General features: G+C 42.6%; 1 protein-coding gene across 4 annotated transcripts in view; it reads left to right on the top strand.

Annotated features, from left to right (window-relative positions):
- LOC137420781 (tumor protein p73) overlaps positions 1-18,205 on the top strand; it is a 141,400-nt gene that overhangs the window by 100,526 nt on the left and 22,669 nt on the right. For 2 of the 4 annotated variants that reach the window (XM_078772317.1, XM_078772315.1), the window contains exons 14-15: positions 7,046-7,139; positions 15,203-15,344. In XM_078772317.1, the coding sequence (XP_078628443.1) occupies positions 7,046-7,139; positions 15,203-15,344 (236 nt within the window). Of the gene's footprint in view, positions 1-7,045; positions 7,140-9,717; positions 11,262-15,202; positions 15,345-18,205 lie in introns of those variants that run through there. The other 2 variants (XM_078772319.1, XM_078772318.1) reach the window with 1 other exon arrangement.

Genomic DNA, 18,205 nt, shown 5'->3' with positions numbered 1-18,205 from the left:
AAATTGTTGTCGACCCAGATGGAATTAAAGGAAGATGGAAAAGATATATGGAAATGCTGTTGAATACAGAGAATGAATGGGATGGCAACATAGAGAGTAACCCAGTTTTAGGACCGGCAGAGAAGATAACTGAGAAGGAATTTGAGGAAGCGATAAAAGCAATGAAGAGTGGAAAAGCGGGAGGGCCGACGGGAGTTGTGGGAGATATGTTGAAGGCAGCAGGAAGTTGGGGTGTGAAGAGAATGACAGAGATCTGTAATCTGGTGGTGAAAGAAGGCCGCATTCCAGTGGATTGGGAACTGAGTACCCTCGTCCCTCTATACAAGGGGAAAGGTGACCCTCTGGAGTGTGGCTCGTACCGAGCGATAAAGTTATTGGAGCATGGAATGAAGGTATTGGAAAGGGTGTTGGAGAGGAGGATAAGGAAGAAAGTGAAGATCGACGAAATGCAGTTTGGATTTATGCCAGGAAGAGGAACGACAGATGCGCTTTTCATTGTGAGGCAATTGCAGGAGAAGTACATGGAGAAGAGGAAGAAGTTGTTTTTTGGGTTTGTTGATCTGGAGAAAGCATTTGATCGGGTTCCACGCAAAGTATTGACATGGGGCATTGAGGAAGTTCGGAGTGGAGGAATGGTTGATCAGAGTAGTGTGGCAATGTACAAAAGAGATTGCACAGCTGTAAGGACGAAGGACGGGGACGGTGGTGAATTTGAGGTGAAGGTGGGAGTGCATCAGGGGTCGGTACTATGTCCACTACTATTTGTAGCTGTGAAGGAGGTGCTGGCTCAGAACGTAAAGGAGGGTTTACCGTGGGAGTTGTTGTATGCAGATGATCTGGTGTTGATTGCGGAAAGTATGGATGGACTGAAGGAAAAGATGATCAAGTGGAAGGAATGTATGGAGACAAAAGGTCTGAAGGTGAATATCGGAAAGACGAAGGTGATGGCAAGTGGTAAAGCATGTGGTGAGGTGGAAAGAACTGGGAAGTGGCCGTGTGCTGTGTGCAGGAAGGGTGTCGGAGTGAACTCCATTCAATGTACAATGTGCGCTGAGTGGGTTCATAAAAAATGTAGTGGTCTGAGAGGGTCATTTACCAGTGTGGCAGCTACATTCAAATGTAAGGTGTGCACAGAGGGAGCTGCAGATGGAGGAAATGTTGAGTTGGATCTTGGAGACGGCGTGAAGCTGGAAGGTGTGAAAACATTTTGCTACCTCGGAGACATGCTGAATGGAGAAGGTGGATCAGTCTCGGCAACGGTTGCTCGAGTGAGATGTGCATGGAAGAAGTTTCGGGAACTGAGTGGCGTGCTGATGAGGAGGAGAGTGTCGCTGAAGCTGAAGGGAAAGGTGTATGCTGCATGTGTGAGAAGTGTTATGATTTATGGGAGCGAGACATGGGTAATGAACGTAGAGCAGCAACGAAGGCTGGAAAGGGTGGAAATGCGAATGGTTCGATGGATGTGCGGAGTCTCGTTGAGAGAGAGGAAGACAAATGATGAATTGCGAAAGATGATGGGAATATTGCCTGTGATTGATGATGTGAAGAGGTACAGGTTGAGATGGTTTGGTCATGTGTTGAGGAAGGATGAAAGTGACTGGTTGAGAAGCGTGATGGAAATTAATGTAGAAGGAAGTAGAGGACGGGGAAGACCGAGAAAGACTTGGCTAAAGATGGTGGAAGAAGAAATGCGGGCAAGGGGGTTAACAAGGAGAGATGCAGAAAATAGGGCAAAATGGAGAAGATTGTCATGGGGACCGCAAGGCTAACCCCCGCTCTAGCAGGGAAAATGGCCTTAAAATGCATGTTGTTGTTGTATTGCTTTTATCGCTTCCTCAACTTATTTCTCGGTTATCTTCTCTGCTGGTCCTAAAACTGGGTTACTCTCTACGTTGCCATCCCATTCATTCTCTGCATTCAACAGTATTTCCATATATCTCTTCCATCTTCCTTTAATTCCATCTGGGTCCACAACGATTTGTCCGACTTCATCCTTCAAGCAACTCACCCCCATCACATCAAACCTCTTTCGCTATCTGCTTTGCAATCCTGAATACCGCTCTCTGACTTTCTTCCAAATCCAAGCATTTTCCGAACATTTTCCTACATGCCTCCTACGCCTTTGCTACCTCTTTCTTTGCAGACTTGTCATCAAGGCTGAAGATCATCCCACTAAGTGTGTGACAAGGACTAATCCATTTGAATTTGGTGAAGATCTAAATATGGATTCGGATACGAGAGTTATTTAATTTTTAAGTGCTTCTTCATCATTGAGGGATCGGTCAAAAAGCCGATTATATAACATATTTTATATTATGACGTTTTTATGACATGATATTTTATATTTTATATTATATTATATTATATTTTATATTATATTATAACATTTTATATTTTATATTATTTCAATATATTTTATATTATTTTATATTTTATATTATTATATAACATATTTTATAACATTAAGTTTATATTTTATTTTATATGATTATATAATGACGGCGCAGTCCTAAAGCCGCAAGGACGGACTGCTCTTGAGTGCAGGAAGAGGCGGGCCTCCGTTGTGTCTTCGTTATTTTTTTTGCATCGTGGAATGTTTGAACGCTGTTGGATTTAGATGCCGCAGACAGACCTGAACGCAGAACAGCTCTCATTGGTCTCAAACTACAAAGGTACAACATCGCCGTTGCAACTCTTCAGGAATCCAGATTTTCTGGTTCGGGCCAGCTGCGCGAGGCCTCCAGTGGCTACACGTACTTTTGGTCCGGACTACCCGAAGGACAACGCCGGGAAGCGGGGGTAGCCTTCGCTATTCGTGACTACATCGCCAAAAAAATGATATTGACACCTGTTGCCATTAACGAACGCTTTATCTACATGCGGCTTCCTCTCTCTGGGAACGCTACTGTCATATCAGCCTACCCGCCAACGCTACAGGCAACGGCAGAAGCAAAGGAGACCTTTTATCAGACTTTATCCTCGATCCTCACCAAGATTCCGGAATCGGACCAAATAGTCCTCCTTGGGGATTTCAATGCCAGGGTTGGGAGAGACCATGCCGCCTGGTAACACGTTATTGTTCTCCATGATATTGGAAATGTGAATGCGAATGGCAACCTCCTTCTCGAAACGTGCAAAATTTGGACTGGCAATCACGAACACCATGTTTCAGCAACCCGACAAGTACAACGGAACTTGGAAGCATCCTCGGTCAAAACACTCCCACATGATCGACTATGTGATCGTACACCAAAAGCATCTGCGGTACACCAAGTTAACACGTGTTATGCGTGGAGCCGAATGCTGGACAGATCACTTGCTGGTTAGGAGCAAGTTACGGCTTCGAATCGCTCGGCAACATCGTTCTGCTGGTCAAAAGCGTCAGCCGAGAATCTATGTGCGTCAACTGGTGACAAGCGAATCTCTCCGTGTTGAGTATGTAGATAGTCTCAACGGAAATGTCTCAAATGGTAGACTCGTCATGGTCAAGTTTCAAGCAGGCTGTCCTGAAGGCTGTGGCCGACACTATCCCATCAAAAATGAGGACACGCAACGACTGGTTTGACGAATCTAATGAATCGTTACGTGAGCTCCTGGACGCAAAAAAACGCTGCCCACCAGAAATCACTGTCGACCGGCAGTCGCGCTGATAGACAGCAGTTCCGAACTCTTCGTAGTGATTCAACTAAATGCATCCGTAAGCTGAAAGATATTTGGTGGGCCGAGAAAGCAAACGAGATCCAAGGCTACGCAGAGCGAAAGGAGTACCCCAACTTTTTCTCCGGTCTGAAAACGGTTTACGGACCGAAACGAAACGGTACTTTCCCGATGAAGACACTGGGCGGTGAACTACTTACTGACAAATTGCTAATCCTCGCACGCTGGCGAAGCCACTTCTCCGACCTTCTGAACAGATCATCGATAGTTCATGATTCGGTGATCAACAAAATCGATCAGCGTCCAATTCAGAACCACCTGGCACATCCACCAACACCAGACGTAATCGCAAAAGCTGTGAAACAGGTCAAATGTGGAAAAGCCGCTGGTTCGGATGGTATTCCGATCGAGCTGTTGAAGTATGGAGGCCACGATCTGGTTACAGCGTTGTCGGTGTTGTTCAATTAAATTTGGGAGGCCGGGGATGTTCCTCAAGAATGGCGTGACACAAAATTAATCACTTTGTTCAAATAGTCAGGGCCCTTAGGGACATTTTGGTTGAAATTCTTCCAAAAGCATCAAATTTGGCGCAGATGTTGCCCATGCCATACTCTTTCGATTTTTGACGGGCGCCAAGGGCGGTATGATCCGGGGACCATACCGGTCCATCCCGCCATGTCACCTGACCTATGACGTCATAATTAGGATATGCATCCAATCACATGGCGTACTATAAGTGGTCAAAGTTCAAAATGAATCGATCGAAAAATGAAGGCAGGGATCCATTTTTAAGGTTTTCATAAAATCCAATATGGCCGCCAGGTCACATGACCTATGACGTCATATTTATGACATGTATACAATCATGTATACATGAACCCGGATCATGATCGCACAAAAATTCAACACAAGGATATGGCATACAGTTCATAATACATCAAAATCCGTACCTTTGTAATTAGACTGATGAACTGCATATGCCTGAAAATTAGGAAATAGACATGTAAATATTTCCTCTAATTGTCAAAAATAAGGTCAGAGTTCGATTACCCAACCCAGAAACATAAAATGGTGAACCTCGCGTAAATCTTGACAAAAAACTCAAAAACCGACATGTTTGACTCAAAAATGACCTTTAAGATGACTTTGAGGGTTGACCTTGACCTCAAATCATCAAAATAACATCATAATTGGATTCTTCGACCTCGAAAACCCCTGAAAAGTGGTATCATACATGATTCCAACCCTTTTGGTTATTTAACTGATTTTCCTCTAATCCGGGTGGCGGCCATTTAGTATTTCGCCAATATGGGGCCCCCGGTGGGGGGGGGGGGCGCCCGTCTTGGCGCCCGTCAAAAATCGAAAGAGTATGGCGTGGGCAACATCTGGGCCAAATTTGGTGCTTTTGGAAGAATTTGAACCAAACGGCCCCAAAATATCCCTAAGGGCCCTGACTAAAAGGAAAGGGCGATCACTCAGATTGTGGAAACCGCCGCGGAATCTCGTTGTTGAGCATAACAGGCAAAGTCTTTGCGAAACTGCTGCTCAATCGACTGGTGGACAATATCAGTGAGGCAACGCTTCCGGAATCACAGTCCGGTTTCCGTTCAAATAGGAGCACAATTGATATGGTGTTCGTAGCGAGGCAAATCCAGGAAAAAGCAATAGAACAAAACCAGGATTTGTACATGGTCTTTGTCGACCTGACGAAGGCCTTCGACACGGTGAACAGAGACGCACTCTGGAAACTTCTTGCTCGCTGTGGATGTCCAGACCACTTCATCAAGTTGCTGTGGAGTTTTCACGACAAAATGAGAAGGAAAGTGGCGGTAGACGGGGATGAGACTGACGTATTCAGCATTACGACGGGAGTAAAACAAGGCTGTGTACATGCGCCAACCATGTTTGGGCTCTATCTAGCGGCAGCTATCGAGCATGCCTCGAATGATCTGGAGCCTGGCGTACCCGTCTGTTCCCGTGCTGACGGAAACCTCTACATCCTCCGACGTCTAAAAGCCTACACAAAGACCAAGACCATGGTAATACGTGACCTGCTGTTTGCCGATGATACAGCCTTGATTGCCCACACACGAGAGGAAATGCAGCGTATCGTTGACCGTTTTGCTGAGGCCATGGAGACGTTTGGTCTGGTTATCAGTTTGCAAAAGACAGTGGTTTTGTATCAACCAGCGCCGGGAAGCCCGTACGTTGAACCAGCAATTACGATCGGGGATCACGTATTGTCAGTCACAAAAGAATTCACGTACCTGGGCACGTGCTTATCGAATACCGCAACCATGGACAAGGAAATCGACCAAAGAATCTGCAAAGCGAGCGTTTCGTTTGCCCGACTCCGCAGCAGAGTCTGAAAAGAACGTGGGCTCAAAGTGAACACAAAATTGGCCGTGTACAAAGCAGTTGTCATCCCCTCCCGTACGGAGCCGAATCTTGGAATTGCTATGCAAGCCACATTCGCAGAGTGAATGGCTTTCACTTCACTCCCGATGTCTACGACAAATTCTTGGGATCCACTGGTCCGATCTCGTGCCGGATACGGAAGTACTCCAACGAGTTGAAATGCAATCCATCACATGCACCCTGCAAAAGGCCCAGCTCCGTTGGGTCGGCCATGTGATGAGGATGGACGCAGACAGGATCCCACGTTTTATTTTTATGGGAGAACTGCACGAAGGAGAGAGATCAGTGGGCCAGCCCAAACTGCGTTTCAAGGATACACTGCGTGCACATTTGAAAGAATGTGACATCCCGCTCGACAATTTACAAGCTCTGTCCAGTGATCGACCGAAATGGCATAGCTTGATCCATACACTATGCGACTCCGCGGAAAAGGGTCATATAGATGCTGCCAAAGAAGCCCGTAGAAAACGTAAGGAACGCGAGCGGCAACCGGTGCCTGCCGACTCTAAATGGATTTGTACAACTTGTGGACGCCGATGCAAATCGGCACTCGGACTGTATAGCCACAAGCGGGTTCACAAGAATTGAACACCAACGCTGTAACGGCGGGGCGACATGATAACATATTTTAAAAAGTTATGGATGACTTATGACTCAACTGGGTGAATGAGTTGGTTCGGTGACAAGAACAAGCCAATTAGATTTTGGTTCAGGTCCGAATCCAGATCCGACATATCATTGGGATACAAAACAAACTGTTAAGCCTGGTGGAGGTATGCGCTCTACCGAGTGCCATTCTCGTTATTATTATTTTTCTTAATTGCTTATTTTGCCAATATTAATTGAAGTGAAATCAATTTTTGGGCCACCTTTTACAAGTGTGCTTAAAAACATATTGTTGATGCACTCATTTATTTTTTAAATGCTCATTGTGATGAATGTGCATCAAGTTTCTGTTCATCCCTTTTAGTCTTTTGAAGAAGATAGGCTGTGCAGACTGCATTCATTTCTTCACCTCGAAGAATTTGAGCAGGACATGCCAGTTGCGTACCTACAATCGTGAGGTCAGTAAAAAAAAGTTGACAAAAATAATAACTGCAGTTTGTACACGATAGACAAAAGCAATGCTTTTAAAATTTAGGCTGCTGAAGCACATATACTTTTGGAAAAATTGTGGTATTGTATGCACTGTTGGGAGTTTTAAAGGCCGTTCTTTCATTTATTTATTTTGTTTACAAACACCTCAGTTCCTTTTTGCATGGATATTCATTTTTTGAAGGAAAGGAAAAGACAAGACAAGATAAAGATTAAAAAAGCCTTCACAAATTCAGAGGCACGGAGGCAATGTCGCCAAAACTTGGACCTGACTCATTCCTCACAATGTTGAAAAGCAGCCTGCCAAGACACTCATTTTCTCTTTTTTTTTTGACGAAATTATCAGATTGATATTTGGGGGAAATATAGGGCCAATGGCTTTCAGCGAGATCACGGATGCTCGGTCCTGACAGGGTAATGCACCGTTTAACTCTCGAGTAGAGCTCGGCGATGTCTCCATATTATCAGCCCTAAGATATGTAAAGAAAAAACATCGTCAATGCAATAATACATTTTTAAATCTATCGATATATCAGCACATTCGATAATGGAAAACGGGTGCAGTATCATAAATTGAAGATTTTGAGTAATATTTGCATTGATTTTAATAAGAATATCGACATGGGGGACTCATTTGATCATAGCACGATAGTCCTAATAAAAACAAATCAAGAGATACGCAACACCATTCTCCCCCTCCTTTCATACGAATGGTGAGAAACCAAAGCTCAGTTGCCAGTTATCCTGATTATTATCGAGGTCTTCTGTTGATAATCCTGAGCTTGTGCCTGAGGAGGATGAGGGCTATTTGGCATTTGCACCGGTACAACTACTGCATGTGAACTCCAACTCAGACCCCATGCAAGAGAGCTATTACCAAGGTGGTGAAGAGCGCACACAACAGGTGCTGCACCAAACTGTGAACTTTCATATGAAGAGATTGACGAGTGATTGCTTTGTTGATGTGGTTGAAGTTTGATTAATAAATAATAAGCAATAAGTATGTCCTGTCCACTTGTCTGCGCATGATCTACTTATTTCAAAGACTCCGTGTGTATGTAAGGTAACTTTTATCCCCCCCCCCCCCCCCACACACACCATCGTAAACAAAGAAAAAACTTAAATACAACCAGATAAATAAACTTAAATACAGTCGTAAACAAAAATACATTAGGACCCCAACGTTTGTGGGGACATTGTCTGAAAGGGGGCTGGGGGGAGGGGGAATAGTGAGATTGAAGAGAGTATGGAAGGAGGTTCCACAGGCAGGAAAAAAGAGGAATAAATGAGAGAAGGTGAGCAGTGGTACTGTATTTAGGCAGTTTCACTCGGAGGGGGTTGCTGCTGGACCGCTGGACAAAAATCGGTACACATCCTATGACGGTGCCACGTTGAAAGTCACTGAGCTCTTCATTATGGCCTGTTCTACTGCCAATGTTTGTCTATGAAGATTGCATAGCTGTGTGCTTTATTAGATATACCTGTCAGCAACGCATGTGTTCCCGCGCAAGGATGCGGGACCTTTGACGTCCCCGGATGGTCAAAGATGCCGGAACTGACTATCAGGCAAACACATCACACTACAATTGGTTATTTTCGTTCATTTATCATCCCCTTGTGTTGTATACGAGTCCGATGGAGGCGCCTCAATTTAGGAATTGGTTTTACCATGCAGCTCTGTTATCCTGGCATTTATTTTTATTCAACCTATTCTTTGTTGACTTTCAATTCCTTGTCTTGTCCGTTTATTTGTTTGTGGGAATCGGATAACCCACGTCGCGTTCGGCCGTACAGGTAAGGACTTTGCTGCCTTCCACTACCCCCCACACGTGCTGAAGAGATAACACCGCCATAGTTTGGGTATACGCCCGAGTTAAAGCCTGGTTGGTCATCCGTCACCCAGGGGTCTTAACCCCGGGAACACGACAATATTTTCCATGATTGCTGGGTACATGTGGTATTATTAGCGCTGAGGAAGCGCCTCTAGCGAATGACTTCCAGTCAGTGTAACGCGAATTCCTGTCACAGGAATTCTGAGATCATATAAGTGTGACGTGGCAGTTCCTGATTGGTTCGTGTTGGGGAACCCCTTCTCGCTGCCGACGTGACGTAAATTCGCGCACGCGCACTGGTGAAGCGCGAGATTCGGCCCAAGGTTCTTATTATTATTATTATTTTTGTATACAAGATCGAGGCTCGAACCATGATCGAGGCTCGAAATTCCATGCCCGAACCTCAGCGCAATCCAAGAGGATTCACTTGTTTATTTTATATCATCACTGATATCTGGTTAAAGGTGGTGGAAGAATAAATGCGGGCAAATGGGTTAACAAGGGGAGATGCAGAAAATACGGCAAAATGGAGAAGATTGTCATGAGGCCCGCAAGGCTAACCCCCGCTCTCGCAGGGAAAATGGCCTTAAAATTCCTGTTGTTTGTTTGTACTGATATCTGGCAAAGGTATAAAACTTTTGGTAATGACATTAGATTGTTGTGAAAGTCACTTTGGACCTTTTTTTACTTTACTTTCTTCTGCCTTCCTGCTCAGGATCTTGCTGACCTTGGGGTGCCCAGGCTTTACCGAGCAGCCATCTTGCAGGAAGTGCATGAACATCTGAAAGCCAGAGTTCTGAACAATCATGCCGACAATAATTCTTTTCCAGCTCTTGACTTGTCACAAAGTAGTGGAAGTACAGAAGTCCAAAGTGATGATGAGGGCAATAATAGTGATGATGGAGAAGACCAGCCTGATGGAAAAGCCAACTCGTCCACCCATTCGAATAGTCAGTTCAATCGGGGATCTGATTTCAGCCAAGTCTTTGTGCAATCCTTGCAAGTTAAAATTACACACAAGATTTCATTCCCGAACTCGTACAGCTGGCCACCTCCTTCATTGGCACGTGTTCCAAACTCTATGAATGGGAAGTGGAGTTTGGGATGATTATTACTTGAGATGGGTGGTGTGGTTTGGAATGGTGAAAGGGGAGAAAAATTAGTTCTTTGCTTGATTTTAAACACTTGGAATGTCGATTTGGGAGATGGAGAGCTCAGATCTCTTGTAGGTTTTGCAGGGAAAATGTTAGAATGAATATTTTGGCTTTAAGATGCTCGACTTTTTTAAAGCCAAATTAAGTTGAGAATTTTCTTATTTTGGAGAAAATTTACATTTCAAGGTGTGCTCAGTAATATGAACACCTTTATACCTTCTCAAGAAAATTCACATCTGCACGAGGTGTTGGCCAAGTGTACTTGATTATTTTTATTTTTGTATTATTATTATTATTGGTGATAGTGTTTCTACTTCCTTCAGACATGTTGTATTACCAAGTCACTGCCATTTTTCCCCAAAATAAGGTGCATTCCTGATGCGTTGGCTGTTCCATACGCTGTGATAACATCCAAGCCCAAACAATCTCAGCACGTTATTTGCTCTACCCACTTAATTGTTTCTCGTTATACATGATTGCTGCTTAGATTTTTTTTTTTTTTGTGGTGTTCCCATTTAACCTCTTTCATTCAAGCACTACATTTTTTGGTGTAAAGGTTTCAGGTTTCCTCACGTTTTCCTGCTAGCATTTGTCGTCTCATTTTTCTCCAAATATGATTTTGAAGGGCTTTGTTTGAGGATTTGTTCTTGACGCAGGCTGCTGTGCTCATTTAATCAAAGCTCACTCAAATTGAGGTTTTGATGCCAAAAGTGGTGGATACTGGAAGTCTGGTATACATTGGCATGTCAGGAACAGCAAGCATATAATGCACGAGATGCACTTTTTCTTTATTTTTTTACAGCATGTTGCTTATAGCTTTTCTTTTTATATAATCTTTGCTGATTACATTTTCCTTGGGCTAAACTGAAGGGTTTATATTGGGGTTTTTTTTTTATCTGCGTGCCATACAGGACTATATCAGGATTTTTGCTAACAAAAGGATGGCAAGCATGTTTCATTAATAACATACCTTGGGTGCTGGTAAATCTCAATACTCAGGTAATATGATTGTTGCCTCGGTGCTGTGCCCTGTAATGAAATAATGTATAGTTCTTAAAACTTTCTCGGTGAGAGCCAGTAGTCCAAGAAACACTTTGCCAAGAAACGCTTCTTTTTCCGATGCATTAAATATATGGTCTGTAAAGAAAGAAAAAAAACAAAACAACTTGATTATTATAATATATATATATATAGTTGTAGACTGGAAAAGGTTGCCTTTTCTTGGATTATAGCATCACGTTCCGATAACTTTATGAACACGCATCCTCCATATGCAGTATTGCATCTCCCATACCTTTACCTCCAGTTCTCACTCAACCAGTTGGTGGTGTACTTTGATTGTGTGACCACACACACACACACACACACACACACACACACACACACACACACACACACACACACACACACACACACACACACACACACACACACACACACACACACACGATGTGTTGCTGCAGCTGACCCTAAGTAGTGGAACAGCTTGCCATTTTTGTTGGCTTTTTTAGTTTGTCTCTGGCCCTTCCTGGCAAGAGGTAGAACTGGAAATAGCTTACCTCCAGTGCTTACACTGCCGTAGCCTTTGAAACTGCCATTTTCATAGTGCTTTTGATAGGGGAAGAAGGGGGGGCTTATATAGGTGAAGATGAAGCATTTGATTGGCAACGTGATGCTTATGTGATACATCAGGTTGTACTCAAGACTGCAGAGATTGTGGTTTATACTTTTGAATATTTTGTGATCACATCAAATATTCCAAAGCTGCAGTTGATGAATTAAGCATTTTTTAAACTTGATGCTAAAATCAATGTAAGTCACCTCACCTTCCATTTACTTGTTTAAAATGTTGTTCAAGCTGCCACTTGTCATCTTTTCCAAAAATCCTTTTGGTGCTGGATGATGGAGTATTGTTTCTCAGTCATTGAACCACTGCCACGTTCTGCAGATCAAGGCATGATGTGGCTTTTGTTGTTGTAACTTTTTGGCATACTCGAGTATGCATGTTTTCCTAGTGTTAGTGTTAAGGTTCCTCTGCCAAAATTTGACACTTTCGGTTGTAATTGTAACAATTATAATGCTGTTTTTGGATGCATTTATCTACTTATCACGTGGGTGTTATAGCATTGTTGGATGTTTATTGTTGCTTGAAAGTACTTACTTCATAAATGAGCTACTAAGAAGTATTTCAGAATATACCGTCAGATAAACTTTTGATGGTGAACTCGAGTTCAGGTTCCTATTTAGAATTCCATTTGACTCGCATTGAGCTAAGTTTTAAGAAAATTCAGAGAGAATTAGAATCAACACCACAGGTATAGTGAACTTGAAAAATTACTTTCGTGCATCTAACTCAATTATCCCACTCTGGCTCCTGGATATTGGTTAATCCTGTTTACTTTTCAAGGGCTCAAATATTACTTGCTTTTTTTTCATGTTTATATTGTTCAAGTGAAGCTATTTCTGTGTCATTCCAACAAAATCATTCCAAAGCCGTAATAACAGCCCGATCAATGTTCCAAAGCAGGCTTTCCTTAAATGCAAGTCTGTATATTTTCTCCATCGCCCTTCCCTTCCGTCCCCTTCGCCCTTTTTGCTCACCCCTCCTCTCTATGTTCTATACGCTCTCTCTCTCGCTCTCGCTCGCTCCCTCTCTCTCTCTCTCGCTCCCTCTCTCTCTCTCTCGCTCCCTCTCTCTCTCTCTCTGTCTCTCTCTCGCTCCCTCTCTCTCTCTCTCTCTCGCTCCCCCTCTCTCTCTCTCGCTCCCTCACTCCCTCTCTCTCTCTCGCTCCCTCTCTCTCTCTCGCTCCCTCTCTCTCTCTCTCTCGCTCCCTCTCTCTCTCGCTCCCTCTCTCTCTCTCGCTCCCTCTCTCTCTCTCGCTCCCTCTCTCTCTCTCTCTCGCTCCCTCTCTCTCTCTCTCGCTCCCTCTCCTTCTCTTTTCACACCCTCCTCTCACTTTCTCTTTTTTATTTTTACTCCCTTTCCCCTCTCTCTCTCTTATTTACTCTTCTTAACTCCCTCCCTTATCATTTCTCCCCCATCAATTACTTTTTTCTAAATTTTTTTTTTTGTTTCATTAATTTATTGGACAAGCTTTTCCAAATGTTTATTTTGCTTGTTTTTGTTTTGATAAAAAAACTTTTTGTACAACAAAGTTGAAATAAAGAAATAATTCACAGCTTGTGTGTGAGTTCATTGTTTTTTTGGAAGCTAATTGGAGTAAAAAAAGAAGAAATAATTTTGGCTTCGTATGCCTCAATCAAATAACACGAGGAAGAGTATCTGTCTGAAGTGATGGGAATAGCTAGCATAGTATCCCCCTCCCCTCTCCATCTCATTCTCTCTCTTCCTTACTCCTCTACCCCCCACTCCTCCCTCCTGCCCACAGTCCCCTCTACCTCCCCTGTCTCCCTTCTACCTCCCCTGTCTCTCCACTACCTCCTCTGTGTCCCCTCACTTTCCCACTCGTCTTCAAGTGCGTTCAAACGAAATACAATATGTAACCATGCCAATGGTTTTTTTCAACCAAGTAAATTGATTACGTTTCCAATGGTAGATAATCATGTGAAGGTACAGGGCAGGGGTTGGAGTTCAAAACCGCAAACAGACGGTTTTTTGGGCACAAAATACATTGCAAGCGAAAGAAAAAGATGTAGTGTGCGGACATACCTAGAAACACTCTGCTGGGACCCGTATCAATACCAGTCACTACATGGATGGCAATCTTGTGCACTTGTGGGCACGACTTTGTTAATAAACAATTAATATTAATAGAGATGCATAATAAAAGAATACTGGATTTTAAAATATTTTTTATGCATTATCAAGGCTCGTGGAAGAGCAAGAACACGGCATCAACAAAAGTTGGCAAAAACTAGAATCCAAATCCAAAAAGATCGCTACCGGTGTGCCTGGCCAGGAATAAAATAAAATCAAAATACGGTGTTCAATAAAAATCAAATGTATCAGCTTTTAATAAGCTGATATGATACAATCATGGTGGGTGCACAAAACTCAACACAACACTGATGATTGTACACACAAAGTTATGGATTACATCCCATGAATTATTCGGTGTACCGGAAAGTGATGTCGTTTTTCAAAGAAGAATACACAGCTTAAAAAACGACATTACTTTCTGGTACACCTAATATTTGCAATAAGGGAATGGGAAATGGGAACGGGTGGAAATGGGATTCTAAATATGAAAGGTAAAACGTTAGGTAGGATTTCTTCCTGCATTCCTTCCATACAGGTGCTGCTTCATCAGGATAAAGATTACCACGGGCGGTGCATAGGCACAGAATGCTGGCTTGATTGACCGATGTGTTGAACAAATAACTTGGGTTATAGAATGAAACCAAAACATTACTATTGCTTATGTGTATATATAATACATCATGTTGATATAGCCTGGATTGATTCCAATGCACTGGGTTGTAAAGGAATTATCCTCTAGACCGGTTGAAACCTGAGGCCTGCACAAACTGTGCTTCAGAACACATGTGACGCTGATGGGCTGCAACCTTTCGACATTTGATGATGCTTTTAATCGTCGCTGTTGGTCTTTTTTTTTACACTGAAAAGTTATAGGGAACCCATGGTGATTGTGAATGTAACACTTCTGTCTGGAGCTGTTTTACCTCATGCCCGTGGAGCGTATTATTTATTTATATATAGGGTTTTTTTATTTATTGTCTTTTCCGAATTTGTTTCCAATTTCACTCTAGATTTCGACATAATTATTTAGGCCATGAGTTCCGATCGTAAAAATATTGAATCAGGTTTTGAATATCAGCTTTCGAATATCAGCTTTTAATAAGCCTATATGATAATATTGCCAGGAGTCAATCACAGTGCAACTCGCCTCACAGTCTGTCCGTGATTATTTAATCTGATTTTTGAACTGATTAAATCTGGTTTATTGTAAATCCACGATCTTGTGAACTTCTAATGTGAAGGGGAATGAGTTAATAGTTCGTCCTGGCTTCAAGCACCGCCTATTATGCAGCCGCCCTGTCCCTCTTTTCTCCCCTCTGTGAAAGCTTTACTGCTGTTCTGTCCATGACGAAGATATGGCGAGACACACCGATTATGCCGTACTTGAAGCCATATTCAACCCCGGGACACCGTTTGGAGATGCGTTTGAGGTTGGAGAGACTGAAGACGCTCTTGAGGAAAATGGTGGTAAGTTCTTGTCTGGAGTATTTTTGGCTTTGTGCGCCTGTTGTCCATTTTTCTTGTTGAGATTTCCTAGGATCTTGTGATTATGGCATGATGTGTTTGTCGAGCAATTTGTATAATACGTCATCGAAAAAATAGTCATTTTGAACCACGGCTTGTTATGATCTTGCACGTCTTACTTTTCCTTTTTCATTTGTTTTCCCAACAATGGCCAACTTTCCCTTTTCCCACCACTTCTCCCCAACTACTGTATATAGTCCTTTCCCACTCCTGTCGTCCCCTTTCATCCATTTTCTTGAAGTTCTCTCTGTTCCCTCTCCACCCTACATCCATCACCATATGTTATCTGTTTACATAGCATGCAGATGAGCCCTAACAATTTGGTGCAATTTAGATTTTGAGAAATTACAATAAAATTATTGTCAAACCTTGCTAAAAAAAACGGAAGGGGATATTCCAGGGCTTGCAAAATCCCACTTATTTATTTTTTATTATTTTTTGTATACTATGTCGAGAACTTGGTAACATGTCGGAAGCCAAAATAATGCACATCCAAGAGTTGGGTTTTAAGATTTACAAAAACCAGACTGACTCCCTTTTTTGGTTGTTGAAATGTACTGTTATCAAAAAAAAAAGTGATCTTTCAATCAGTCATGACAAGAGCAGACCAAATTTGGCAATAGTTATGTCAACAGATTAGGCGATTATTTACTAGCTTTTGTGTTTGGGAATGTGATCAAGGTCAAAGTTTTAAACTTTGGTAACGTGATCGACGTTCATACGTTTTTGAGGACGTTTCTCTTGGTGAAACCTGTGATTAATTCCAAAGTAAGTGGAAAACTAGTTCTTAAAAATATTAATCTGTCTGCATTGGTAAAAAATAAATAATGGCAACGACTATTTGTGAAAACTTGTCTCCATGATGAATTACCTTGACCTGATATGGTTGTGGTTAAAAATAAATAAATTCAAGAGTATAAAAAATTACCAATGGTTGTGGTTTCTGCATTTTTGAAGTCACATTCACCAAGTCGCACTCACTTCGAAGCTGTCTATCCTGGTTTCGAATCTCGGCCCAGCTGTAAATTGTGATCCTGGTGTTTCACATGTCGGGTTATTCATCAATGTGTGCAGGCCCTTGGATGGATGTTAAGCTGGGCATCCCATTAGCCGGCATTAGTAAAGATCCCACGGTGTCCTTCGCGAAGAGTAGGCGAGCTATCACCGGCACCATGAACAAAATGGTTTTCCAAAATTCCTTCCCTAACTTTGCATTTCATTTTCTGTCATAAGGGAATGAAATGCACATGGGTCAACCCCTCCAAAGCTGCTGCGCCCCTTAGCTGGGCATGCGGGTTAGTAGTAGTATTTACCATGTCATAAGAGGGTCAAACAAAGGTCAAACAAAGGTGTGACCGCAAACAATAAGAGGGTCAAACCAACACATGTTTGTCACTTTTCTCACTTTGGTTTGGGTAAATGAACAATAATTCAAAAATAGATTATGTTGCACAATATTTGCATGTTCTTTATTTTGGACTAACAATTACATACATCATTTCTCAATGTGCTTCAAGCTTGAGGCCTTACTCCGTTTATCAAACTTTTTAAACCAAAATAATCTCAGGTATGTATCATAAATAGTTGATATTGTCACATGGTGCTGGCTGTCACGTAGTGACACAAAACTTGAGATTTGGTTATTGACGCATGGTTCTGATGCTTTGTACTCAACTCCTCACTTCTCCAGGCACATCACGACGTCATCGCCGGGCGCCGAAAGGGTGTACTCGGTTTTCCCTCTATTCGTTTTCTTGCTTTCTTGTTTGTTTGGGCGATATCTCAGCCAGCCGTTGAGCTAGGAAGCTGAAATTTGGACACGATAGTGAACAAGTGCTTTGGCAAAAAAGGTTATTCTTTTTTTTTTTTTTACTCAATTAAATTGATTTTTACTTTATTATTATCGATTTATTCATTACTTAATTATTTTCTTTCTCATCTCGGCATCTCAGAAACCTTTTGAGCTAGAAAGCTGATATTTAGACATGACAAGTGACCAAGTGATTTGTCAATCAGCGAGTCCCTCCTTAACCTGGCCTTCCGGTTGGTCGACTCCTGCCCAATAGCAAGTCGCTTCTTTCTCTGCCCTGTCAATCACGAGTCTCCGGGGCGTGTCTTCGGCCTGCTTGAGCGATGTGTGCTTCCCAGGCGGGATTGTCAGCCCTGGTGCTTGATGCCTGATTTCCGGTTGGATTTTATTGTTATGTTGTAATGGCCATTCTCACTAGTCTATTGCGGTGCCATAAAGGACAAAGGATAAATCACAAAGGGCAAGACTTACAAGGGATAATTTACCCTTATGCCCTAATCTAATTAACATGCCCCGCCCCCTCGTGACGGGGACGAATATACAACTGAATCCGACATTCAGCTAAACAGGTCCTTTGCTCATTACATGGGGTGGTTCTTCTTCCTCACAACAGTGGGAGCATGATACCTACACAAATCTACCTGACTCTACATATCACTACCCCCACAAACATAACAATATGTTATTTATTTATTTGGCATGGGGGTGGTGTACTTTCAATGTAACTCGACTTCTTTATTTTATTTTTATTTTATACATGATCAAGGCTTGTGGACGAACTATAGCAGAATAGAAAGGGGGAAACACCAACAGCAGAGCAGAGCGAGGGAGAAGGACACATGGAGGTGAACAAACTGAATGAAACAGCCAGAAGGGGGAAAGCGGGGATGAAACAGAACAGGACCAAACAAAGTGAGGAGAGGAGGAAAAATAAATCACAATAACCTGGAAAAAGGGAGTGCTTGGGAATAGGGTCATTTGAGAGATAAGCAGA

The sequence above is a fragment of the Myxine glutinosa genome, chromosome 2 (genome assembly GCF_964187855.1).
Source record: "Myxine glutinosa chromosome 2, kmMyxGlut1.1, whole genome shotgun sequence".
Classification (NCBI taxonomy): Eukaryota; Metazoa; Chordata; class Myxini; order Myxiniformes; family Myxinidae; genus Myxine; species Myxine glutinosa.
Note: the sequence above shows the minus strand (reverse complement) of the source record. Positions and strands in the feature narration are given on the sequence as shown.